General features: G+C 37.7%; 1 protein-coding gene across 3 annotated transcripts; it reads right to left on the reverse strand.

Annotated features, from left to right (window-relative positions):
* Nucleotides 1-1844: 1844 nt before the first annotated feature.
* TEX30 (testis expressed 30) lies at nucleotides 1845-25290 on the reverse strand. Of its 3 annotated transcripts, none has more exons than XM_007501327.3 (6): nucleotides 23999-25290; nucleotides 7711-7785; nucleotides 7200-7445; nucleotides 3705-3756; nucleotides 2638-2843; nucleotides 1845-2253 (listed from the first exon to the last, which is right to left on the reverse strand). In XM_007501327.3, the coding sequence occupies exons 2-6, from the start codon at nucleotides 7726-7728 to the stop codon at nucleotides 2080-2082; spliced, it is 696 nt and encodes a 231-aa protein (XP_007501389.1). In that variant the 5' UTR covers nucleotides 7729-7785; nucleotides 23999-25290; the 3' UTR covers nucleotides 1845-2079. The 3 variants fall into 3 exon arrangements, with proteins under 3 accessions (XP_007501389.1, XP_007501391.1, XP_007501390.1); XM_007501329.3 differs by lacking the exon at nucleotides 23999-25290 and adding an exon at nucleotides 23757-23839; XM_007501328.3 differs by lacking the exon at nucleotides 23999-25290 and adding an exon at nucleotides 9412-9523.
* Between the last annotated feature and the right edge of the window lie 2438 nt (nucleotides 25291-27728).

Here is a 27728-nt window from a genome sequence, read left to right on the forward strand (position 1 = left end):
CACTCTTACATAAATAAATTCTAGTATTCCTAGGAAGAATAACTCATCACTGGTTAAACTCATCACCTCTAATCTCATCACCATGCTAACTCCAGTTTTAACTGACACCACTTCCCTCTGCCTCCTCTCCCCACCGCTTAGAGGTCTAAAGAACAACTACCTCCCCTCACTTCTGGTTCCCTCTGCCCCCTCCAATCTTCCTCCCCAGACCCTTTTCCAGCCTTCTTTTGTAGGTTGTCTCCCCTCATTACACGGTAAGCTCCTGGAGAACATGGACTGTTTTTCTTTATTCATTGTATCCCCAGAGCTTACTTTGTCACTCAAAATTCTCTCTTGCTAGGCAGAAATCATGAGCTACTTTACGGAAACAACAAAGTGGGTATTTGCATATTTAAATCATTTTTTGAAGATCATAAACTTGAGACTATATACTTTGGGGGACAGCTAGATGGCCCAGTTCCTTCAACTAATCTTCAGATGGAAGTCTTACACCATTATTGGTCACTCTCCAGAGGACAATGCCTTTCCTGAAACAAGGTACTGATAATTGAACAAAATATTCCAGATGTGAGCTCTCCAGGAGAGAATATGGAGGATTACTGCGTTTCTAGTATTAGATACAATGCTTCTCTTAATGAACTAGGATTACCTTAGGTTTTTTGGGGTTTTTTTTTTTGGTTGCCTTATCACAGTTGACTCAACTTGTTTATACTGAATTAAAAGCACCTTGTGAGTTTCTATATAATCATGTTATCTTGTTTTGTGAAGATGTTTTTTAACCTAACTTTATATTTATTGGCCAATATGTTGGTTTCTTTTGTTTATCTATAACTTTTGTTCTAAGGGAGGATTTCCCTTTTTTAACTTTATTTTTTTAATTTGGAAAATTTTAATTAATTTAGAATATTTTTTCCTGGTTACAAGACTCATGTTCTTTCCCTCTCCTTCCCTCCACCCCCTCCCATAGCCAACACGAAATTCCACTAGGTTTTCCATGTGTCATTGATCAAGACCTATTTCCATATTATTGATATTTGCACTAAGGTGATCATTTGGAGTCTACATCCCCAATCATATCTCCATAAACCCAAGTGATCAAGCAGTCATTTTTCTTCTGTGTTTCTATTCCCACAGTTCTTCCTCTGAATGTGGATAGTGTTCTTTCTCATAAATTAAGGATTTCCATTGGAAAATGAGGAGGTAAAGTCAGAAATTGAGGGATAGTAAAAATAACATTAATAAAACTTAAAACTTTATCTCTATTGTCTTACTATATTGAATTCACCATCTTAGCCTGTTGTTTCTGGGATCCTCTATAAAGCAAAACTTTAGCTATAATTATTTGCCTTGTACTCTTTGCAAATTTGGTAAACTTATAATCTGTACCTTTATCCAAGTCACTGATAAAAAAGTGTTAATTCACTTTGGAAGTGTATTTATCTAAGTCCTTTATTTTGAAGACGAGTCCTCTTTTTTGTATTCACTGTATTAACCTCATTATTGTCTATAGCAATTGTAGGGATAAATAAAAGATGACATCCATTTATGGAAGGGGTTGGTATATGTTAAGTAATATGATAGTGACTGCTTCTCTCCCCCTTTCTTCCTCCTTGGTCATCAGAGAAAGTATAAGTCATAGGCTGAAATGATTGGTTTTACTTCTCTGTCCAGAACTGTGATTTCACAAGTATGAGGCTCCAGACTAATGGGTAATTTTATTCACTTTGTAAAATACCAATGTACCAAGTGTAATCTATAGTTTAGCTGGGCTTTTAAAAAAGAAATTAAATTTCTAAAGAAATATTTCATCATTATCAAATTAAGTAAGCACAAAACTGTACACATGGGAAACAAGTGAATGTTTAATGATTTTGAAAAATATTTGATAAAAGCCATTTCGATTTTCTATAATCTCAGTATTTTCTCATTTTTGCACAAGGTAACATTTGCTTTCAAAGCATATTAATAAAGAGACATTAAACGGGTCAAACACATGCCTCACAATTCTGAGACTCACTGTTTTCCTCATCAAATCAAATATACAAATCTCAAGTGACATAGGGCTTTTTAATCAATGAATTATTTCTTGTCCAGTTGAATGACTTCTTGGATCCAAGAAAGAACACGTGAGTTGATTTCCTTCAAAACATCATCAGCAGATCTTCCTTTCACAGCCATAGAATGACTGGCTTTCTTAACCCAGTGGATCTTAGTAGGAGCTTTCATTGTCTTTGCGACTTTCTCCAGCAATTTCTAACAGAAAAAATGAAAAGGAACCAGGTTTAATGCTAATGTCGTGATCATGCTGCTCTCCAGCACGTCACCCACCATGTACGTAACTAGGACTTTCTCCTCTCCCCCTCCTTTAACGAAGGCAAAGGTAGGCGTCTAACGTTGAGACGATCCTTCTTTCTCAGCTCAGGAGGGATGACGATGCTGAGCATTTATCACTGATAATTGTCTATCAGTTGTGGGTCAGATAAACTGTGTGGGGTAATCCCAAAAGAAATTCAGATGTCTGTGTCAAGCGATGATGGGATATCTGCCATCTGACCCCAGGCCGAGGGGAGGAAATGAACGCGGGACTGACAAACAAGCGGCCCTCGGCCAATGGACAGGCCAAGCCCCGGCTTTTACCTTTTCACACATCTCGTCGGCGGAGCCTGAAACAAACAGCACGGGGCCTTTTATGAGCAGCAAGCTTTCATTCCGGAGCTTATGTTGCTGCTTCGGACGATGCAGGGGGTAAGAGAAGCAGATGAGACCTCGGATAAAGTCATCGCCATCTTCCGATTCGATCTGACACATCACAGAAGCAGCAGCTCGAGAACCCATGGAGCGACCTGGAATCATTTTTTTCAATTAAAAAATTAAATTTAAAAAATTTTTTAAAATTAAATTTTTTCTTCAAAAAACAGAAGTAAGCCAGAAGGACAGACCACAGTGCTAGAGCAAAGAAGGACATGCGTCAGACATTTCACTCTGCTCCCCACCACAAGTCGTGGCGGTTAGAGAAGCAGAGCCCCTGAAGATCCTAGAACAAATGATAAAAGATTAATAACAATTCCTGCCAGTACAAATGTCAAGCTGCCAAGATTTCCTGAGAGTCTGAGCTCAAAGACTGAGAGTTGTAAGTCTTTAGAAGTAATCAAATCAAGTCTTTCATTTTACACATGAGGAAACTGAGGCCTAGCAGTATGAAGTGACTTGCCCAAGGTCATACACATTAGTAGGAGGTGGGAAAGCTAGGGTATGAACCCAGATCTTCTGAATCTAAATCAAGCATTCTTTTTGTTGGCTCCCCACTGAGGGTAATACTATCAAAGGGGTCTTCATGCCCCAACAATAGTGGATTAAAGGAGGATTCTTTCCTTTCTGTCATTTTCTCATGTGAAGCAGACAGCAGATACAAAGTTAACAAGTCAGAAAAGTGATTTGAAATCCTACCAATTTATAACTGAAAAAATTTTAAAGGATCCCAACATTAACATTCTGTTCAGTTATTTTAATCCTCTTTTGTCATTTCCTCAATACTTTGAGAATCCATTTTTTTGGTCAATCTGGGTTCTCAGGAGCTGCTATGTCCCCAAAATTCATCCCCCCAGCAGGCACCATGATGCACCTCTTCCGCAATGCCCTGCATGTGTTAAAAAGGAGGGGGAGACCTTTAAATAATAAAAAAAATCAAAAGATCAGCAACTTACCTCCAAGGAAAATTCCTGCAAGTCTGTACTCATCTGAAGTCTTCAGATATTCCTAAGAAAAATAAACCAGAAATGGAGGCGAAATTAGTATAGGAAGTGTTCCTCTATGCAGCAATATAGGATGATAAGTATAAGAAAACATAGAATGTGGGTGATTCTTATATCCTTGCTAAATAAAGTGGTGTACTCTAGAATTTGAGATTAGTTGGTATATGGTGTCAGGAATGAAACCATATTTAAAATCTCTACATAGCTAAAAAAGTTTAGAAAAATCCAAGTAATTGATCATTAATAGAGGGCTACGGACATCTAGGTGATGTAGGAAGGTGGCCTCAAGCCAGGAAGACCCGAGTTCAAATGTGACTTAGAGGGGCAGCGAGGTGGCACAGTGGATTGAGAGCCAGATCTAGAGTTTAAATCTGGCTTTGGCCACTTCCTAGCTTTGTGACCCTGGGAGAGTCATTTAACTCTAATTGCCTATCCCTTACCACTCTTCTGCTTTGTTGATTCCAAGATGAGAGGTAAGGGATTAAAAATAAGTAAATAAAAAAATAAATCTGACTTAGACACAAGGATGTTGGAAAGAGCTTTCAATCCTATAAATTCTATTTATTCAATTCTAAAAAAACTCATATAACCTTAGGTTTTATTAATAAGCATAAAGGATCTTGAACTAGAGAATCCTTAGTGAACTCCCAGTTGAATTATCTTTGTTTCTAGATATAATATTTTTAGGAAGAACAATGATAGACTGAAGTGGGTTCCCAGGAGGGTAATGAGGATGGTGAGAGAAAAGAAGTCACCACTCCCTAACTTGCATTCTACATGTCATCTTCAACCTCCATGCATACATGCTGGCATCTCCCAAGGACTCCCTCCTCATCTTCATCTTTCAGGGACTGTATTGTCATTCAAGGTTCAGTTCAGACACCACTTCCTCCAAAGAACCTTTCCCAACATCCCTTCCTAAGCATATGCTCTTCCACCCCAACTACTTCTAAAGGACTCCGTCTGGCTCTCTCCTTGGTTATAATCACAGCCTAATTTGTATTCAACTTATCTTCATTCATTTCTTCTCCATCACCCACTCTCAAGTAGAACCTGCAAGCGCCTTAAGGTACTGTTTTGTTTGTTGTATCCCAAGTGGCTAGCACGGAGGTGCTTAGAACCCATTTGTTTAATTGAATAGGGGATGATTAGCCCCGAGAAGACCAAGATGAAGGTAGACAGGAGGAAATAAAACAGCTGTCTTTAAGTACTAGATACCATATCTGGCACATAGACAAATTCATTATTTGTACTTAGTCTCATGGGGCGGAACTATGAGAAATGGATGAAAGTCTCAAGATAGATTTTGGCTTAATGAAAGGAAAAGCTTCCTAAAAAGCAGAATTGTTCAAAATTAGAATGAGCTGCCTTGGTAGGTGAGAAGGTCCTTATCTCTTCAAATGAAGGCTTAATGGTGACCTTCAAACATGAGCCTGACGAGTGACTAGCAGGCCTCTTGGGTCCCTTCCAACTCGGGTTCCATAAAACACTCCATGTCAAAATAGCATTTTATAGATATAGCAAGGTGCTATCTTCTTAGGAAGATCTGTGACCCTCCTCAAATCTGTGAGAATCCATGAAAAAGATATCATCCAAGAATCTAAAGATATTTTTCATTTTTGAAGGCCACAAGCATTTATTATAATTGCAAAAGACTCTGTTTAGAACAAAAGCAAATATAAAATATGAAACATGATCCCTTCATTACAGAATTTTCAGGCAGGACTAAAACAAAAAAGATATAAATACAAAATATATAAGCAAAATGCTACAAAAACCAAAGGAGGAAAGGTTCCCTTCCACCTTAAGTTAAACAAGATTTGATTGGGGAAATAATATTTTAGCATACTAAAAAAACAGAGATGTAAGGAAATCAAATGAGTCAATACTTAAAGAAATTAATTCAGACTATTCGCGGGAAGGTCAAATATTTTGTCCACAATATAATAATAACTGGGAAAGATCCTGAAGCTGGGTAAGATTGAAGGGGATGGCACAGGAGGCAGAGATAGTGTCATGGAAACAACAAAATAAACTGGGACAGGCTTTGAGAGAAAATGGAGGATAGGAAGGCCTGGTGTGCCTGGTGTGTCCATGGGCTCGCACAGAGTCAGACACAACTGAACAACAACAAAGAAATGATAAGCAAAATGCTTTCAGAAAAACCTGTAAAGACTTACACAAATGGAGGCAAAATCAAACAAGACTGAACAACAGTTTAGCTAGGCCTTGAGGATGAGGAGGAATTCCACTGACAGAGATGCTGAGGGTGACACGTTCACCAGCAAAGGCATGGAGCACCAGATACACATGGTGAATGGTGAAGGGTCCTGTTTATCTGGAAGAGACTATACAGTGAAGAGCAGGGGCTAAAGCTGGAGAAGTAGATGGAAACTGGCCGGTTGGGGGCTTCAATGTAGGCTAAGGAGTTTAGACTTTAGTGGGCAGCAGGAAGACGCTGCAAGTTCTGTGGGTAGCAGAGTGACATGAACAAAGTTGTACTTTAGCCACATAACCTGAAAGGGATGTTAACATGGCCTGAAAAAGGAAGAGATCAGAGTGCACACAAGCAGAAGCCATACAGTTTTGTTATAACACTATCATCTGCTATCAGGTTAGAATTCCAGTGCTATACTAATACTTCCATTGGGCACAGAATCCCTGAAATGTCCCAGGGCCTTTCTGTGATGGCCGGATCATCACCATGGAAACAACTCTCCTACCAGCAAATGGAATAAAAAAGTATTTGTAAGGATAAGGCTTCCAAGGCCCTCTATTTTCTGCTAAATAAGACCCAAACTCCCCAAACTGGTAATCAAGGTCATTAAAAATCTGACCCAAACCTACCTTTATGTCCTATTATGCCTCATTCTCCCTTTCACAACTCTGCCACCTCCAGGAAGCTTTGCTGATTCACCCCTAGCCAGAAATAGCTCTCTCCTGAACTGCCATAATAATTTTCTAGTAGTAATAATTCTACTAGTAGGTAGAACTTCTACCTACTAGTACATATTTTGGTTATTGGTGTGCATTTCGTTGTCATTCTTAACTTAAAAATAGCAAACATTTAAATAGTACTCTTGAGGTTTATAATGTGCCTTACTCACTTGCATCATCTCATTTGATTTCTACCTAACCTTGTGAGGTAGATATTATTATCTCCTTTTTACAAACGAGGAAACTGAGACTGAAAGAGGCTAAGTAGTAAGGGTCTGAAGCAAGATTCTGGACTCTAAATTCAGCCCCATCCACTAAGTCAAATGCATTGAGGAAAGTGACTACATCATCTTCTTCTTTGATAACTTTGTTTAAAAACAGGTTTTTTCTAATTGTTTCCTCAATAAATACCTTGGAAATGTAACTAAAACCAAATTAATATAATCACATTCTCTGTATTTTCTTACACAGAATCTTTCTTTATGAAACACAGCAAACAACTTATCTTACCAAAACAGCTTTATATGCCTTTATTCGGTGCGTGATATTGAGGCCTTTGCAAGTAAACCTCAGGCACAGGATCCCATTACTTGCAAGGTGGTTGGCCAGTGATTTCAAGTGAGGAAAATTCATATCTCCTGCAGCTCCATGGGTAAGAATCACTGCATATATTAACACCTGATCAGTTAATATCTTGTCAGGGACAGTACAAACAGCATCCAGGTTCTTATTTCCAAAAGGTATTTTCAGGTTAACCTTTAAGGGAACAGACCAAAGGGACAATTACTTCCTAGCCCAAGTAACAGTAGTAAGATTATTTAGCTGTGAGAAATGGCCCAGTATTTGCCAAAGAGTTATAACACCTGTTTCTCAGAGAGAGAACAGGATATAAAACAAGGAAGATTATTATTAGAGGCTGAAATTAGAAAGAAAAAATAGCCTGAAGTTAAACGTCTCAGGAAAAAAAGAGGAGATCCAAGAACTGAGCTTTAAATAAAGTACACAAATGAACACACATTACCTCTGAATAATTACTCATTGTCAGGATCAGTTTTGGAAACACAGCATATATGGCTCTGAAGCAAACACTTTCAACCTGAAATCAGAAAACAACACTGGGATGAATGACCGCCGTGAGCAGTTGAGAGAATCACATTAAAAGCCAAGTTCCATTCTAATTGATTATGTCACACTGAATGTTAAATACTGAAGGTTCTTTTCATCATTTCTCACCATTCCCATGGATATTCTTCATTGGTTTTATGACCAAGGGGAGTAAGCAAGTAGTAAAAAGAACAGAGTAAAACATCCGGGCAAGATGGTACAGGGGGAGAAGATGGTTTTTGCCAACTACCTTACAACAAAGCCACTTTTTAAAATTCCTTCCCATCTCTAATAACAATGATGATGATAAGGATGATAGCCAACACTGGCATAGTGCCTTAAAGTTTGCAAATATCTCATTTGATACAATAACCCTGTGAGAAATCCACCATAATCTTCACTTTGCAGATGACAAAAATGAGGTTGAGAAGTGACTTACCCAAGATCACCCAACTAGTAAAATCTGAGGGAAGATTTAAAACTCAAATAAGGGCTTCCTTATCACCAAGTCTAGCAGTGTATCTCCTATTCTACTGAATAGCCAGTAAAATGAGAAGCTGACTTTGACGATTTCCAAGGTATTTTCCATCTCTAAATCTAAGATCCTATGTTATGCTGGTTTGAAAAATCAACATGGAAGCTTGGATCAAATGGGTGAGCTGAAAAATGCTGCTTTGTTTCCAAAAAAGGAAGTAGAGTCCCAGAGAAGTCTAGACAGGTCTCTCAAAAAGAACCTTAGACCATAGTGAAAGCTCAGCAATAAGTCTTAAAACAAATACATGTAATGAACCACACTAGACTGCTTATTTTGGAAGAGAGACCTGGGAGGCAACCTGTTTAATCAGAGTTTGAGCCCAGAATCACACAGCTAACATCAGAAAGATTTTTATACCAAGTCTTCTGAAAATAGAGCCATGCTCTTTCCTCAGTAACACATAGTATACTATTTTGGGAAAGTCACCCTCCATGTCTAGAATATACTCTTTCCTCATCTCTGACTTTCAGAATCCTTCACTTTCTCCTTAGCTCTTTGATTTAAGAATCTAATTTATGGAAGGCACTAAGCCCAATCAGGATATTCATAAATGGATAAAATGGGGTCCCTTCTCTCAAGGCCCTTCAAGCTACCTCCTCTAGGAAGTCTTCCCTGAGCCCCCCACCCCTACCCCAACACCCCAACCTAATTAAAAACACTCTCTTGTTCCTTAAATTTTCCTAAAAAGGGTATGTCATATGTATTCCTTGGGTCCTATCATTCCCAACCTTAAATACTTACCTACATACATTATATTCCTATTTCACAACAGAATATAAATCCTTTGAGGTCAGGAACTGAGTGACCTTTTTTTTTTAAATCTTAATATTCCCAACAGTTATACTTATGCCTTAACTGTGGCAAATATTTGATAAATGTTTGCTGAATTGAAATGAATAGAATTCTAAACATCATTAACCACAGGCATTGCCAACCACCATGTAGAGCTAAGGTGCTGGGACATTATCTAAAGATAGTCCACTTCTAGTTTTCCATGCCTATCTTATCTGTCAAAGCCTTCTATGGTTCATAATCACTGCCAGGTCCCTATGACTGTTCCCTTGACAAACTAGCCCTCCTTACCTTTTCTATGTACTTAGACCTTTCCTTTCTCCTGCTCACCCCTGAAACTTCGAGAACTCAGTATTTGTTGTGGCAACAGTTACCAGAAACATTCTAGAACATTTCAGGAGTGGTATTAACTGTAGGCAGGAGATGATGGGAGATCTAGCCGTTAGGTCTTTGTCCCACTGGGAGAAAGCTAAGAGGTGTTCACACAATTAGCCAATAAACACAGAGACAGACCAAGACCAACCCCTTCATTTTAGGAAAGCTGACCATCAGAAAAGAGATATGATATGTCCAAGATTATCCATGGAGATGCTTATTCACATATACGCAAAGAAAATAAAAAGGAAAAAAAATCAGAATACAGTTACTCAAGCATCCATTAGGTAGTTATGTGACAGGTCCCATACCAGGTGCTGAGCACACAAAGAAAGGCAAGAATAGACCCTGACTTCAGGCACCTTCCATTCTAAAGGAGAAGGCAACATAGTTTCTACAAATACATATCATTAGAAGGAATGCAGCAGGCTCATTGAGTTTCTGGTTGATGAGGTGCAGAGCCAAGATGTCAGAGTAAAAGGAAGTGACCTGGACTTTCTCAAACACTCCAAACAACTTTAAAATAATGTCTCCAATAAGAGTTCCCATGAAATAATCTCCATCCCAAGACAATTTAGGAGATTGGCAGGAAAGGTCTGTCCCACCAGGATGGTGGCTGAGCTAGGAGCACAGTGTGGTAGTGAGCCTTGGAGGCAGCTACATCAATGGTGGCAGCAGCTTCAGAGGCTCTTAGTCCACAGGCTGGACAAGGGTTGGACAATTTGTTGAAAGGAGGTTATAGGGGATTCTTTGCTGGCACTGGGTACAGGACCCTGCTGCCTTGCCCATACACAGTTCTGGTCACAATCCCAAGGGGAAGAGGACAATTAGCCCTCAAGTGCTTATGGCTTTAGGGGTTCAGGGACTCCAGTCCCAATTTCAGGGTAGAGAAGAGTACTTATGTTGCTGATGAGGGAGAGGGATCCTAGTCTAGGGTCCAAGGCATAGAGAAGCACTAGCTCTTTCAAGCCACAGGAGAGCAGGAACCTGAGTCCTATTTCCAGGGACATAAAGAACAATAGCATTTGCCTCTACACAGAACCAAGGGCCCTGGTCACAAGCCCATAGATCAAAGCAAGGTCAAGAGAATAGGGATTGCACCTCTCCAAAACTAACTCTGAAAACAGCAGCATGAAAAATCTGAAACTTAGAATAGTGGCATCTCCACTCAGAGCAAAGCCCAAGTTTAACATAAAGTTGAAAAGTAAAGAAATAGGCTAGAAAAGATGAGCAAAACCAACAAAAAAAAAGACCCTGACCATATAAAGTCATTCCAGTGACAGAGATCAAGACACAAACTCAAAAAACAATGTAAGTTAAAACACTTATATGCAAAGCCTCAAAGAAAAATTTGAATTAGATACAAGCCCAAAAAAGAATTTCTCAAAGAGCTCAAAAGGGATTTAAAAAATCAAATAATAGAGGTAGAGGAAAAACTGGGAAAAGAAATAAGAGTAATGCAAGAAATTTATGAAAAAAAGAGGCAACATCTTGGTAAAAAAGGCTGAAAAAATACTGAAGAAAATAATACCTTTAAAAACAGGGCAAGTGGAAACTAATGACTCTACGAGACATCAATAAACAACAAAACAAAATTAAAACAATGAAAAATATGGAAGGAGATATGAAATATCTCATTGGAAAAACACATGATCTGGAAAACAGATCAAAGAGAGATAATTTAAGAATTATTGGACTACCTGAAAATCATGATTTTAAAAAAATGCCTACACAATGAGGAAAATTAATGTTGTATGTAATAGTAACATTTCTTAAACCTTGGGTTTTAGTCTGCTTCCAAGCTAAAGTAATTTACTACCAGGCTTCAAGGAATCTCACTAGGCTGAATTCTTTTGTCTTTTATTAGATATAGGGTAGAGATCTGCTGCTATTTATTTGTTAACAAAAATTCTCTCTAAGACATTTGAAAGAAAAAGTCTTCTTTGTCCTTGCTAAATATCTCATCTAGGTTTGGGATAACCAGAGAAGAGCTGCTGAAAATTTGGTTGAGTCAACATACTTTCTAACCAAAGACTGCCAGAATTTGAGTTTCATAAGATCCCTGATGTTAATTTTCACAGCCTGCCAGAGAAGGACATGCTGCCCATATTTCTCTAGCTATTGAACTTTGACCCATTTCAGCCACATTTCCCTGGCTGGAGAAAGCAGGGTGTGTCTTAGTCTTATCTTCATTCTGGCAAATACTCACCTCCCCTGGGATGAAGTAATATGAAAGAGGAGTTGAAGTCTCTAAGTTCACCTACTCTTTCAAAATATGTACTAATGGGGACTGTTAGGAGAGGGACAAAGGTCAAACTGTCAGGTCAATAACAAAGAGGACACAATTCCTTTTATAAGCAAAAGTCAGGACTCACAAAAACTTTTTTCCCTAAAAAAAAAAGCTGGAGAAAAGGATCCCTTCTTTGTTAATGGAAATTGCATGCCCCTGTTAATAAACAATGTTATTCTAAGACAAATTGCCTCATTTTCTCTATTGGCTAAAATCCAAACACAATTATACTTCAATAAATTATTAAGGACAACTGCTCTGATTTCTTAGAACCAGAGAATAAAATAGAAATAGAAATCACCTCCTGAAACAGACCCAAAATGAAATCTCTCAGGAATACTGTAGCCAAATTCCAGAGCTCTGAGGCAAAGGAGAAAATATTACAAGTAGTCTGAAAGAAGCAAATATTGTGGAGTCACTATTAGGATAATACAAGATTCAGCAGCTTCTACATTAAATGAGCGAGGAGAGAGGGAGGTTTGGAATATCATATTCAAGAGGATAAAGGAATTAGGATCACAACCAAGAATCAACTACCCAGCAAAACTGAGTACAAACCTTCAGGAGAAAAAATGGATATTTAATGAAATAGAGGACTTTCAAACATTCCTGATAAAAGACCAGAGCTGAAAAGAAAATCTGACTTCAAATACAAGATTCAAGAAAAACATAAGAAGTTAACATGAAAGAGAAATCATAATGGAGTCAATAATGTTAAATTGTTTATGCCCCTATATGGAGAGATGATATTTGTAACCTCTAAGAATTCTATCATTATTAAGGACAGTTAGAAATAATATACATAGAGAACATGAATATGAGTTGACTACAACAGGTTGACTTCACAAAAATAAAATAAAGGGACAAGAATGAGGCATCAACTGGCAATGGGGGAAGGAAGAGGTAGAACAGGGGAAATTATCTTATATAAAAGAGGTGAAAAAGAAAAAGCTTTTAAAGTAGAGGAAAAGATGGAAGGTGGCGGGCAATGCTTGAACCTTACTCATTGGAATTGGCTCAAAAAGGGAATGACATCCGCACTCAGTTGGATATAAAGACCAATCTTACCTGACAAGCAAGTGGGAGAAGGGTAATAAAAGAAGAAGAGGGAAGATTAAGGGAGAGAGTTGTCAGAGGCAAAACAGACTTTGGAGGAGAGATAGATTAAAAAGAGAGAGAGGACAGGATAAGTAGGTAGAAAAATAGAATGGAAATAAATAATATACAATTAGTAATTATGGCCGTGAATGTGAATGAGATGAACTTACCTATAAAAGAGAAGCCTTTGGTAGAATGGATTAATAAACAAAATCCAATATGTTGTTTATTAAAAAATGCACTTGAAACTGCAAGACACAGTAAAAATAAGGCACTGGAAAGGAAACTATTATGCTTCAGTTGAAGTAGAAAAAAAGCAGGGGAAACAATCATGTTTTCAAACAAAGCAAAAACAAAAATAGAACTAATTAAAATATAAAAGCAGTGAAAACTATATTATTCTAAAAAATATCAGACAATGAAGTAATATCAATACTAAACATATATGTCCCAAATGGTATAGGATTCAAATACTTAAAGAAAAAGTTAAATGAGTTATAGAAGGAAATAGACAGTTAAATTATAGTACTGAGGGACCTCAACTTTCCCCTCTCAGGGCTGGATAAATCTAATAAAAAAATAAACAAGTTGAAAAAAATGAATAATTTTTTTAAAATTTAGATGAAAGTTAAAATTTTTAAAGTTAGTTTCTTTCTCTGGAGAAAACTGAATGAAAATAAAAAGAAATATATCTTTTTTCTCAAATGTACATAGCACCTACATAAAAAATAACCATGTATTAGGGAATAAAAATTTCATAACCAAATGCAAAAATGCAGAAATATTATATGCATATTTTTCAGATCATGCTGCAATAAAAATTACATTCCATAAAGAACCATGGAAACATAGATTAAAATTTAATTGAAAACTAAATAATCTAATCCTAAAGAATGAGGTCAAAGATCAAATCATAGAAACAATAATTTCATTAAAGTGAATGCTAACAATGAGATAATACACTAAAATTTATGGAATGCAGTTAAAGCAGCACTGAAGGAAAATTTATATCTCTAAACACATCAACAAACTAGAGAAAGAGCAGATCAATGAATTGGGAGTGTAACTACAAAAAACTAAAAAAAGAATAAATTAAAAATTCCCAATTAAACATCAAATTAAAAACCCTCCAGTATCAAAGAAGAGATTAAAAAATTGAAAGTGAAGAGGTGCATTTCATAAAGAGAGTCTGGACACCCAGAAGTTCAAATTAATGGAACCAATATTTATTTATTACTGGCCAGGGCAAACCTTCATAATGAAAGCTGCCCCGGACTGAAGGTACAATGCAGTTTTTATTGGGTGTAAGATACAAAGCAAACAATATTCATTATGAGACATAACCTTGAAGGAGCAAGCAACCCTTAATGTCTAGAAGCTGTATTGGTCAGTGGTGTAGGGTACAGGACCTCCCATTATATATCTTATCCTAGCTGGCTGCACTAAGGAAGTTACTTTCTCACAGATACTGACTTTTATGTTGTTTTGGTTCTGAGCTGACTGACAAGCACAGGAAAGCTCAGTTCTTATTTCTACTTTCTCCAGGAAAAAACAGGTTTTCTGGTCAATGACTTAGTTTACCTCACTTCAAAAGTAAGGAATCCATTAAATTAATAAATAAAAGTAGGAGCTAGTTTTATGAAAAAAAGAATAAAACAGACTATATGATAACAATTACATATCACTTTTCACACACATAAAGTTGGATCTAAACAACTGAAGAAATATTAATTGCTCATGGTAGATCAAACCAATATAATGAAAATGACAATTCTACCTAAACTAATTTACTTGTGCAGTGTCATACCAAAGTACCAAGAAATTATTTTAAAGAGCTAGAAAAAATAATAAAAATCATATGGAAGAACAAAACCTTAAGAATATCAAGGGAATTAATGAAAAAAAAAGTGAAAGTTGGCCTAACAGTACCAGATCTCAAATTGTATTGCAAAGTGATAATCATCAAAATAATTTGATACTGGCTAAAGAATACAGTGGTTGATCAGTAGAATTGATTGGTTACATCACACACAGAAATAAATAAAAGTAATCTAGTGTTTGATAAATCCAAAGATCCAGACTTTGGGGACAAGAACTCATTATGTGATAAAAAGTGCTGGGAAAACTGGAAAGCAGTTTGGCAAAAACTAGATATAGACCAGCATCTCACACTGTACACCAAGATATGATCAAAATTGGTAAATGATTTAGATATAAAGGGTAATATCATAAGCAAATTAGGAGAACATGGAATATTTTACCTATTAGATCTATGGATAAGTGAAGAATTTATGGCCAAACTAGAGATAGAGGGCATCATGGGATATAAAATGTCTAATTTTAATTACATTAAACTAAAAAGGGTTTGCACAAACAAAACCAATATAGCCAAGATTAGAAGGAAGGCAGGAAACTACTTAGGGGAAAAAATTATAGCAAATTCTTCTGATAAAGGCCTCATTTCTCAAAAATATAAAGAACTGAATCAAATTTATAAAACTGAATCATTCCCCAATTGATAAGTCATCAAAGGGTATGAACAGGCTGTTTTCAGAAGAAATTAAAAAAAATCTATAGTCACATGAAAATGCTATATATCACTGATTAGAGAAATGCAAATTATAACAATTTTGAGGTACCTCACACATATCAGATTGGCTGATGTGAAGGAAAAAGAAAATGACAAATGTTGGAAGGGATATGGGAAAATTGGGACACCCCTTAATTGGGGAATGGCTGAACAAATTGTGGTATATGATGGTGATAGAATACTATTGTGCAATAAGGACTGATGACCTGGAGGATTTCTATATGAACTAGAAGAACCTCCAGGAAATGATACAGAGTGAAATGAGTGGAACCAAGAGAACAGTATGCACAGAAAGTTGAAACATTGTGGAATAATCAAATGTAATGGCCTTTGCTACTAGTAGTAATATAATGATCCAGGACAATCCAGAAGTTCTTTTGAGAAAGAATACTATCCACATTGAGAGAAAGAACTGTGAAAGTAGAAATGAAGAATAAAAACATATGACTTATCACTTTTTTATTTGGGTACATGATTTGGGGTTTTGGTTTCAAAAGATTATTGCAAAAATGAATAATATGGAAATAGGTATCAAGTGATAACATTTGTATAACCCAGTGGAATTGCTTGCTGTCTGGGGGGAGAGGGGGGAGAGAAGGGAAAGAAAATGTATCATGTAAATATGGGGGAAATTTTTTTAAGAAAAAAATTAGTATTAAAAAAATTTTTAACAAGAAAAAAATTGGGACACTAATACATTGCTGTGGAGTTGTGAATTAGTCCAACCGTTCTGGAGAATAGGTAACTGATCAATAAAACGAAATCAATTAGTAAGCTTTTTTTAAGTATCTCTATGTGCCAAGAATTGGGTAATTAAGAAAATGAGAATACCCTAGGGCAAATTAAGAAAGTAAGGAAACCAGATAGATTTAGGAAGGCTAATTTTAGGTTTAGGTTTGCTAAGTGCTAGGGATACAAACAAAAATCCTCTCAAGGAACTTAATTTCTAGGATACAACTTCTTCCTCCCTTTCAGGAGGGAACCATATCACATAGTTCACTGGAAAAAAAAAAAAGGAGGTCAGGTCAGAGAGGCTTCCTCTCATCTCCAATTCCACACTCCAACATCATCTCCCAGATTCTCCTCCCACAGTCCAAGTTCAAAGGATGACAGTTCTCCTGGAAAACATCATTCTTTCATATTCTCTCTCTCTCTCTCTCTCTCTCTCTCTCTCTCTCTCTCTCTCTCTCTCTCTCTCTCTCTCTCTCTCTCTCTCTCTCTCTCTCCATATGTTCTTGATCTCATTCCCTCTTCCCTGTGTCCTTCTGGAACTTGTCCCTTCTATCATTCCTTCTCTCTCTTCAATTTTCTACCTCCCTTTAATTTGCTGGCTCCTTCTGTGCTGTACAAAAACATGCCTCCGTCTCTCTTCTCTTTGAAAAACATTCCCTTGATCCCACCATTCCTAGAAGCAATCACCTTAAGTCTCTCCTCCTCTCTTCCATGACTACACTCTTGGGAAAACATCTCTATTTTCAGGACCTCCACAGTCACACTTGCACTCATTATTCAGTCCCTGACAATTCTGCTTCCACCTAATAGAAACAGCCGTCTCCAAGATTTCCCAAGGCCTTTACTTATTCTCTATAACTGGTTCTCTGAAACCTCTGACCCTGATGACCATTCTTTCTCTCTAGATCAGGGGGTCTTAGCTATTAAAAAAAAAAAACAACTTTTACCTTCTGTCTTAGAAACAAAACTAAGTATTGGTTCCAAGGCAGAAGTATGGTCAGGGCTAGGCAATGGGGGTTAAGTGACTTGCCCAGGGTCACATAGCTAGGAAGTATATGAGGCTAAATTTAAACCCTCCAGACTCCAGACCCAGAACCCTAAGCACTATGCTACTTCACTGTCCCCAATTTGATTGGGGTATATAAAGAAAATCTGGTCTCATCCATATATGTGGTTGGAAAAGTGAGAAGAGTAACAATAGGGTAATAATAACATCAGCCTTATTATGAAAATAGTTTTGTCCTCATGGACTGCTCATGAAAAGGGTCACTGGGCCTCATGGGGATCCTCCTACCACCCTTTGACTATCACTGCTCTAAGCCTATAAATTGATTACAAAAAAAAAAAAAAAACAAAAGTGCTAGCCAAACCTATGTGAGTCTTAAAAATTCTCAGACCCTACTTCAGAAGATTTGGTTAAGACCATTCCCCATTTAAACAATGAAGGGACTTAGATCAGGAATGTGAGACCTCTACTTCACCCATACTTAAGCATGCCTTGGGGAAGATAAAGTTGTAAACTCCTTGCTGAACAATGAAAAGTACTTAACCCATACTTATAGTAAGGCAAAAGCACTTAAGCTGTGCCTATTTTTAGATCTAATACAAAAAGATGCTAAGTACCTATAAAGGTCAGGCAACTTGTAAACTTGCAAGGAGCAAAGAGGGGAGAACTTACTCAGAGGTGTGAATTAAGAATGATCTGTCCTTTGGAAAACGTCTACTGTGATTGGTAGATGTAAGAACTTAGGGGAGGTGACATAGGAGCTCAGAAAGGGCTCCGGAGATCATTCAGCTGGGAGATTCAGTTTGCCAAAGCTGAATTGGAGAGAGGCAGTTTGCCAGAGCTGCCTTGAAGGACTTGGTGGCTGAACTTAGTTCAGCTTGCCGAAGCTGAACTGGTGGGTCTCTCTGAACACTAGAATCTTGCTTGGGACAAATCTTGTGGTGAGTTGATAAAAGACTGACTGATCTCGCTCTCTTAAGACTTAAGCCTTAAGGCTGGCCTAAGCTGGCCTAGCCCTTTTCCTACTATTCCCTCTTACTCTGTTTCTCTTCCTTTCTTTTAATTCCTTTATTTGTATTAATTAAAATCTCCATAAAAACCCAGCTGACTTGGGTATATTTCATATTTGGGAAATTTTCTCTGGGGACCACTTTATTTTTAATATAAAAAACATATCTTTGCGGTCACAGTTTAAGGCAACCACTCTTTTAACTGCCACAGTTTATGCCATACACTCTTTTAACTGTTACACCCAAGAGATACTTTTGTGAAGAGTGAATCAAACTTTCTTTGTCTATCAATCAGCAACTTTTAAATTAATCAATCAAGAACTCAAAGCACCCCTACTTAACTAAGTAAGAGAATTTACAAGTCACTTGCTAGAGTAGGTGACAACTCCAGAGGCCACTGCCAACCCCCTTGGGCAGTGCTAGACAAAGTGAAAGACTGCAATTGGTTCCTGTAAAGTGGAGGAAGGGACAGGAAGTGACAAAAGGACTATAAATCCTGAACTTCCTGTCCAAGGGGGTTCAGTTCTTTAGAACTAGGCTTTTGGACTTCGCCTTTGGAGACTCTGAGTTAGGGAGCTAGGTGAGTAGCTGGCCTTCCTTTCCTGACTTCTGGAGAGAATGGTTCCAGAGAGGCCTTCATTTCCTGGAGGCTGTGTTGGTGGAACCCTTGCTAAAGATACCACCAGGGCCTCTGGCTGAAGGTTACTGAGCCCTGCCAGGGCTGAGCCGGACAGCAGAGCAACACTTATAGTGACAGGCTAGACATTCTCTCTACCCTCTTCTTACATTTCTCCATTTTCACTCTTTCCACCTCTTTGTAAATAAAGCTTCAGAAAGTCATTTTGACTAAAGCTATCATATTTTTTTAAATCGGTAACTACAATATTACTTTAGAACTTTCATATTAGCATAAAAACCTACACTTTTATATTCTTACAGTTTACTCAACTAGGAGTCCACTATTCTAATAAAACAACAAGGCTAGTCCCTATCATGAATGCTTGTCTTCGGATAATCCTTTTCTTGTATCTCAGTCACCCTTGTGTAGTTTGATAAAAATCTGTATTTTTTTTATTCAAAAGTTTTTTTTCTAAATGACAGAATCTGTATATGATTTTTCTTACTTTTATTATTGATATGATTAAATTTATCATTTTCTACTATTAAACCAATCTTGCATTCTTGGTATAAATTCAACTTTATCTCTCTTATTGGCCTACTTGCTGTATACCACATAGGATAAGACAGTCTCTCTCTGGCATGGGACTCAGGGTTTCCTCTGGACACCCCAAACTCATGCAGGAAATTCTTCCTTGTGTAAAAATGGAGACTTGAATCCAGGACTCCAGTCCCCAGAAGTCCTTGCTCACTTCCCAGAATGCCTTGTAATTTCACTGAATTCTCACCTGGGCCAAGAGCAAATTATTATTTAAAGGGTCTCTGCCTACAGCGGGGTCTCTTCTCTTCCTGTCTCCACTGGCAAGCAGATGCATCTCATGATGTGAGTGAAATTTGAATGGGCCTCTCGGCCCACCTAGCACGTGCTTCTCTTACTTGTATATTCCTAAATTCCTTATCTTAAATAAACCTCTAAAAATATAATACTCCTTGCAGAGAGAAACTAATTTCTACCTGCTTCAGTTTCCCCCAAATTTTAATCTTAACACTTGCATTCTTGTAATACTGAGGAAAAGGTGACCCTGAGCATCAGAGACCCATGATAAGGAAAGAGCCCTGGGAGAAATATTCCCCTTGGACTCTCCCCTAGATTTTGTGATGAACGCAGATATACACCTCCCAGTTCTACTCTGATAAGCATCAGGTTGTATCTAAGACATCTAATTGTCCCCTGAACTATTCCAGTCACCCCTTGTGTCTTCGGGACACAAGACATCAATTCATCCCTGCTCGAGTGGCAAACCACTTCTGCTTACATGGCAATATCATCCCATCTCTTCATCTCTAGTCATGTAACCCCTGTTGTCTAAAAGGTAGAAGCAGCCCAGAACCCATCTCCTCCAGGAGACAGGGTCTATTCTTGCACCTGTCTCCCTGTCATTCAACACTGCTTTCAAATTAATAAATCGCTTTATATTTTTAAGCTAATTTTTGATGTCTGTCATTCCTGAAAAGGGTACCCATCCAGTTCCAGGGTTTTACTTCAAAGCTCTCCCACAATCATCTCCAACTTCTAGGCCATTTCCATTCTTCAAGACAGAACAAATCATAAGTGAGTATCCAAAAACAAAACAAAACAGGACAAGATGGACTCACAAGTGAATTCTATTAAACATTCAAAAAACAATTTCATTTTTGCATAAATTGTTTGCAGAAATAGCAAAAGAAGGGATCCTAAAAAATTTCTTCTATTGTGTTCCAAGTTCAGTCTGACACCAAAAGAATTTTTCTTTGGAGTTCTGCTCATCTCAGGCAAAGCTTTTATGGAGTTATGGAGAGAGGTAGCTTAGGCTGGTGGAAGTGGAACTACCTTCCCCAGGAGCAGTGAGGGATAGGATTTTTATAGAGGAAAAGTCCACGTCCAGAAGGCCCTACGCTGGGCTTGAGGAGATGGACAAGCACTCCTGGGTGGCTCTACACAGGCAGAAACTAGAGGAATTTCCCCTGATGGTTGGTCACTGGAGGGAGCCAAGTGTCCTTAGAGTCAGATAAGTGCCCTGGCCTTTGACTGGGGCTCAGGCTGATAATGTTTGGTCCTCAGGGGGTCTAGCCCCCATTAGTGCCCTTTGCCCTGACATTTGTGCAGGTGCCTGGGTCAGTCCAGTCTGATGTCATTTGGTGCCTCACTCAGGGATCCCAGCCCCAATCATTTCTAGAACACAGATATGATTTTCATACATAAACCAGAGAGAATCAAAACAGAAAAAGAAAGCTATAAATCAATATGCCTAATGAAGATGGCAACAGTAATTTTCAATAAACAATTACTAGCAAAGAGGCTAACTAAAGCAACCTATCGGAAAGATTATACATTATGACTAAGTTTAATTTATACCAGGAATGCAGGATTGGTTTAATATAAGGAAAAAAACATATTTTAAAATTAATAAATGAATTAACCTTATCAATAATAAAACAAGAAAAATCATATACAGATTATATATATAGATTCAGAAAAACATTCTGTTAAGATACTAGATAGCTGTGTGACCCTGGGCAAGTCACTTAACCCCCATTGCCTAGCTCTTACCACTCTTCTGCCTTGGAACCAATACACAGTATTGATTCCAAGACGGAAGGTAAGAGTTTAAAAAAATAAAAAATAGAAAAACACTAGAAAACAGAAACAAGTTAAACTTCCCTTTATATCTAAAACCAAATTAGCATTATATGTAAGAGGGATAAAGGTGAATTTATAACAGGAATGTAAGATTGGTATAAAAGTAGAAAATGATAAACTTAATTAACCAAATCAATAATAAAAACAAGAAAAATCATGTAGATTCTATTCAGAAAAAAAAGCTTTTGAATAAAAAAATACTTATTTCTGTTTAAGATACTAAAAACATAGCCTTAAAACAATAAAGAGTATATATTTAAAACTAAGTTACCATTTTATGTAAGAGGGATAAATGAAAATTCTTTCCAATAAAATCAGGGGTGAGATAAGTTTGACCCTTGCCTCCATTTCTAAATAACATCGATATTTACATATATTTATATTACATGTATTATATAATTTTTTAAATTTTGTGATATAAATAAAATATTGAAATATATAAAATACATGTTTACGTATAATATAAATACTATAAATTCTGATTAAAGCAATAAGACAAGAAAAAGAAATTAAGGGAAAAGAAAAAACAAAACTATGGCTTTCTACAGATTAAACAATGATATACTTAAGAATCCCAGAGTCAACCAAAATTAATTAAAACAATGATTTCACCAAACCTACAGGATATAAAATAAATTCACATAAATCATCAACATTTCTATATAATACTGTCAACTGGGTTTGGGGGAAGCCCAAGTTTTGCCCCTGTACCCTGACAACTCAGCCCATGGGAAGTCCCAGACTGACCCCAGTTCCAACTGTACAATAGACCTTAAAATATTTAATAATCCCAGTTTAGGTGGGACTAGTGTGGACAGAATCAAATGTTAAGTACCCTTTTTGTCTTAGAAGCCTCTCCCTTTGTATCAGAGTTCTCTTGCAGGAAGCCCAACCCTTGGCTGGACACTTTCTTTAGTAGCCACTCTCTGATACCCTAGCCTCTGGCTACAGCCTCTTTCCCAAGCCAGTTTGTGAACTATGTATACTTGCTGTACCTTGTTCCCCAAATAAGCTCCCTATGTTCTATTATTCTTTGGAGAATCATCTAACCCTGTGATTCTCTCTGAGACACTGTCCCCAGAGCCCTTTTGTAATGGATCTGTCTCTTTCCTAACTAAAGACTTGGTTTTGCTGACTACTTTGAAGGTAATGTGTTTTTCCAGGTTGACAATACCAAAAAAAAAAAACCCAGAAGGAGCTAAGATGGAAAGGGAGAAATTTCATTTAAAATAACCACAGAACTGTATAAAATACTCGAAGAGTTAATATGCCACGGTAAGCAAGAAAATTATATAAATACAACTGTTAACCACTGTTTACCAAAATATAGACCTAAATAATTGGCAAAATACTTATTGCTCATAGGTAGGAAAAGAAAATATAATAAAAATTACAACATTATTCAAATTTCCTTAGTCGAAGCCATACTGATCAACTAAAGGATTATTTTACATAACTAGAAAAAAATAATAAATTTATACGAAGGTCAAAAGATCAAGAATCTCAAGGGAAATAATAAAAAAGTGGGAAAACAAAAAAGTATTAGCAGCAGAATTAATTTTTAACTATACTATAAAGCAGTAAATATTAAAACAACCAGTGGATTGAGGGAGGAAGAGGTAAAGAAAATAGATTTCTATTAATTTTTTTAAAAGCAGAATGAAAAAGATTATTAGCACTGAGCTCCACCAGGAGTCTTTGATTCAAATTCTATTTCTATTACTACTTTTCTGATCTTGAGCCTCATTTTCCTCACCTCTAAAATGAGGGGGGTTGGATTACATTGGAAGATTTCCAGTTCTTAATCTCAGATTCTGTGAATGCTTTTCCTCTTTACCTTGGAGTCTTGAAACCTTTAGCTCCCTTCACCCTCCTAAATGCCCAAAGGGTCAGAATATCTTGGAAAGCCAAGTAAGTTAAACTGTACAAGGGGCACAGTCCTTTTAAACTTTGGAGAAGGAAATTAAAACCTGGCACAGTACTGGGTGCTGGGGTAGGGGGTCGCTGGGACGTACAGTAAAAGACACCTGGAGGACTCTTCTTTCCGCTCAGGAGAACCCACTATTAGTCAAGAAGTACTAGGCATAGAAATACACAAACGACACCCGTTCCGGTCCTTTTAGAGCTTACAGTCTTGGGGAAGGAGGGAAGGAGCTAACGGGAAAAAACAACCATCTCTACACAATTATCTAATAGATCTTCCTTTCCTGGGCACTAAAAAAGTTATAATAAAGTACCTAGAACTTCCTCCCGGAAGCCAATATCTCCAATCAGGAAGTAGCGCACCACACCCCACACCCAGGGAATGGCGCGAAAACGTGCCTAGGGAAATTGAGTCTTTGAATCCAGATGCACCAATCAAACAAGTATGGATATTCCTTTGGGCAATTGTACGCAGGTGCGATTATGTGCACGTGGGTGCAGTTGTACACCCAAGCCGGGAGAGGGGGCCGCTTGCGCTGCTTCAAACCTTGCTTACCTTGGCATTGCTCGGAGTCCGTGAGCCTGCTACACCGCGCTCGGCTTTTCGCCACCCCAGCCCACTCCCACTTCCTGGGTGGGATTCGTCTTTCTCAGGATTTCGGCCCCTCCTGCCCGGACCTGAGGAGGAGCCGCACGCTGGCCGTTTACGTTTGCTATTTGCTATCTTCCTGTTCCAGCTACTTCTCCCTTCTGCTACCGCCACTTCTACCTAATAATAAAACTTGTCTGTGGACCTTTATTGAGCATCTACTGAACGCCATACCCCGTCACTCACTGCTAATAGTCACGCGAGCCTGCGAGGTGGGCTGGCGGCGCTTTGTGAACTGTGAACAGCAGAAGAGAGAGCTTGTCCTCGAAATCCCTGGACGGGGTAGGGAGGGAGAGAAGGAAGTGCGCATTTGTTAAGCACTTAACTGTGCAGGGCTAGGCGCAAAGCTCTTGATGGTAGAGAAGGGATGATCTCCATTTTAGAATTGAGAAAACCGGGGCCGCTAGAGAGTCGAACAAAGCGCCACTCCTTCCTTGCAGCCTCATTCCTGAGCTCGCTCTCCTTCTCCCCCCCCCCCCCCCCCAGGAAAGGTGTCGCTTTAAGCTCAAAACAAAACAACCTCTGAAAGAATCTATTAAGAGATCTTCCAACACAAAATTTCTCAACCTCGGTTCCATGAACTTTTTAAAAAAATATATTTTCTAACTATTTCATTAGAGATGGTTTCTTTTGTAATCACATATATTTTATTTTTTAAAACATCTTTCTTAGAAGGTGTCCCACATGCTTCACCAAAGAGATCCATGACACCTAGAGAAAGGTTAAGAACCTCCGATTTTAGCTAAATCCCGTCATTTTGCAGTTAAAGGAACTTGTTTTCTTAGGGCCGGGAGAGGAGAAATGAGCACAGGCACCTAAGAAGTCAATAGCAGAAAAGGATGTAACCTGACATCCTGGGATTAAATCCGTTGTAGCTGTTTTTTTTTTTTTTCCTAGCATAAATGCCCTGGTCTCTTTAAATTAACAAAACTGCTTTTCCCAAATTCCTAACCCAGATCCAGCATTCTTTTGTTGTTTGCAGCAGTTTATTTTGTTCAGGAGTTTTCAGTCGTGCCCTACCCTTCATGACCGTTTTGGGGTTTTCTTGGCAAAGATACTGGAATGGTTCACTATTTCCTTCTCCAGAGCTTTTTGCAGATGAAGAAACCGAGGCAAACAGGTTTAAATGGTTTAAATCACCTGTCCTCCGTCCCACAGGTACTAAGTGTCTGAAGTCATATTTGAACTGCGGAAGATGAGTCCTGGGCACTCAATCAACTGCGCCACCTAGCTGCTCCCCTCAGTATTATATAATATATAGAGAAAGGGAAACAAAATTGCCAAAGTAATTTATGTAAACTTTTTTTTTTTCACTTCAAATACTGGGCACTGTGGAAAGTAGCACATGATTTCAGAGTAAATTTGGAAGCATAATGAGACCATTCATTAGTCTCCTTTAAGCATTTGCTAATTGCCTTGAAAAGTTCATCCTTTTAAAATTTTTCTCAAAAACTTACTAATGAAATTTCACAACAGTGAGAATTTCACAGAAACCAAAAGATAAAATGAGTTGGTAGGTTTTTTTCTTCTACAATACTCTCCAACCATGTCTCAGATTGTAAAGGGCCTGGAGTAATGGAGAAAGAAAGGAATATTCAGTACTTGGTAGCATTTAAGAAATGTCTTCAAGGCTTAAAGAAATAGGAGATTAAATTTTATTTCATAGTTCACTACTCAAGCTTCTTGACATTTAAATATGTATAAAATAACCCTAATTCCATCTGTCAAGATTGAAAGAGTTAGTCCTACATAGTATAAGTCCAAGCTCTATATAGCAAGTCCTTTCACACCAATATTATTGGAAGAAAATGTGAAGAGACAAGGAGAATGATCAAAAAGTAGCAAATAATCTAAATAGTTTTATGTGACTTTGGAATGAAATAATTAATGTTTTTCTCTAGGTGTTCAAAACAGTGTAGGACACATAGTAGTAACTTTAGCAAGTAAATATTTTTTCATTACTCCTTCATTCACTCAGGCCTGAAATTGGGAGGACCTTGTGGTTCAAATGTGGAATCAAACACTTTCTAGCTGTGTGGTAGATAAGTCACTTAACCCTGATTGCCTAGCCCCATGGTGGTGAACCTATGGCACACGTGCCAAAGGGGGCACTCAGAGCTCTCTCTGTGGGCACTCACATCATCATCCCTGCACAGAGTTTTGCCAGAGTTCATTACTAGAAAGCCAGAGGGGCACAGGCCCTCTCCATGGTCACCTGAGGATATTTCTTATATCACCCACTCTTCTAAAAGGTTTGCCATCACTGGCCTAGCCTTTGCCTCTCTTCTGTCTTAGAACTGATACTAAGACAGAAGGTAGAGATTTAAAGAAAGGAAAGGAAAGGATTCATATGTACAAAAATATTTATAGCAGCTTTTTTTAATGGTAAAAAACTAAAAACTAAGGGTGTATCTTTCTATTGGGAATGGCTGAACAAATTATGGTTTATTAATGTAATGGAATACTTTCGTTATTGTCTAACTCTTTGTGAACCCATGAACCATACTTCCATGGACTTTCCTTGACAAAGATATGGAATTGGTTTGTTATTTCTTTCTCCAATGGATTAAAGCAAACAGAAATGAAGTGGCTTACTTTGGGTCATAAGCTAATAAGTGTCTAAGGTAACATTTTTTATTTTTATTTTATTTCATTTATTTAATTAATTTAGAATATTTTTCCATGATTCCATGATTCATATTCTTTCCCTTGCCTCCTCCTCCCCTCCCCCCCCCCCATAGCCAGCAAGCAATTCCACTGGGTTTTACTGGAAATAGGTCAAGACCTATTTCCATATTATTAATATTTGCAATAGTGTACATCCCTAATCATGTTCCCATCAAACCATATATATGATCAAGAAAATGTTTTTCTTCTGTGTTTCTACTCCCACAGTTCTTTTATATTTTACAGCATTTTTACTCTTTCATACTCTCTGAACCTGCTGTTCATCTTCAATAAATTTAGTCAATCACTCAAAAAGCATTTATTAAAGGCCCATCTTCAATGCTTCTATAGATCTGTGATGTCATTATTGAAGATCTGGGATTAAAGTCTCACAGCACACATTACAATCCATTAATGCCTTCTCATTATGCATGATTCTCATCTTTGCAGCATGTTCTTTCTCTGCTGTAGATAGTGTTCTTTCGCATAAGTCCTTCAGAATTGTCCTGTATCATTGCATTGCTACTAGTAGAGAAGTCCATTCATTGGATTGTACCACAGTGTATCTGTCTCTGTGTACAATGTTCTCCTGGTTCTGCTCCTCTTGCTCTGCATCACTTCCTGGAGGTTGTTCCAGTCTCCATGGAATTCCTCCACTTTATTATTTTTGCACAATAGTATTCCATCACCAACATATTCCACAATTTGTTCAGCCATTCCCCAATTGAAGGGCATCCCCTCGTTTTCCAATTTTTGGCCACCACAAAGAATACAGCTATGAATATTCTTGTACAAGTCTTTTTCCTTATTATCTCTTTGGGGTACAAACCCAGCAGCGCTATGGCTGGATCAAAGGGCAGAGAGTCTCTTAGCACCTGTGGGCATAGTTCCAAATTGCCTTCCAGAATGGTTGGATCAATTCACATTCCACCAGCAGTGCATTAGTGTCCCAATTTTGATAAAGTAACAT

Source organism: Monodelphis domestica, chromosome 8 (assembly GCF_027887165.1).
Source record: "Monodelphis domestica isolate mMonDom1 chromosome 8, mMonDom1.pri, whole genome shotgun sequence".
NCBI lineage: Eukaryota > Metazoa > Chordata > Mammalia > Didelphimorphia > Didelphidae > Monodelphis > Monodelphis domestica.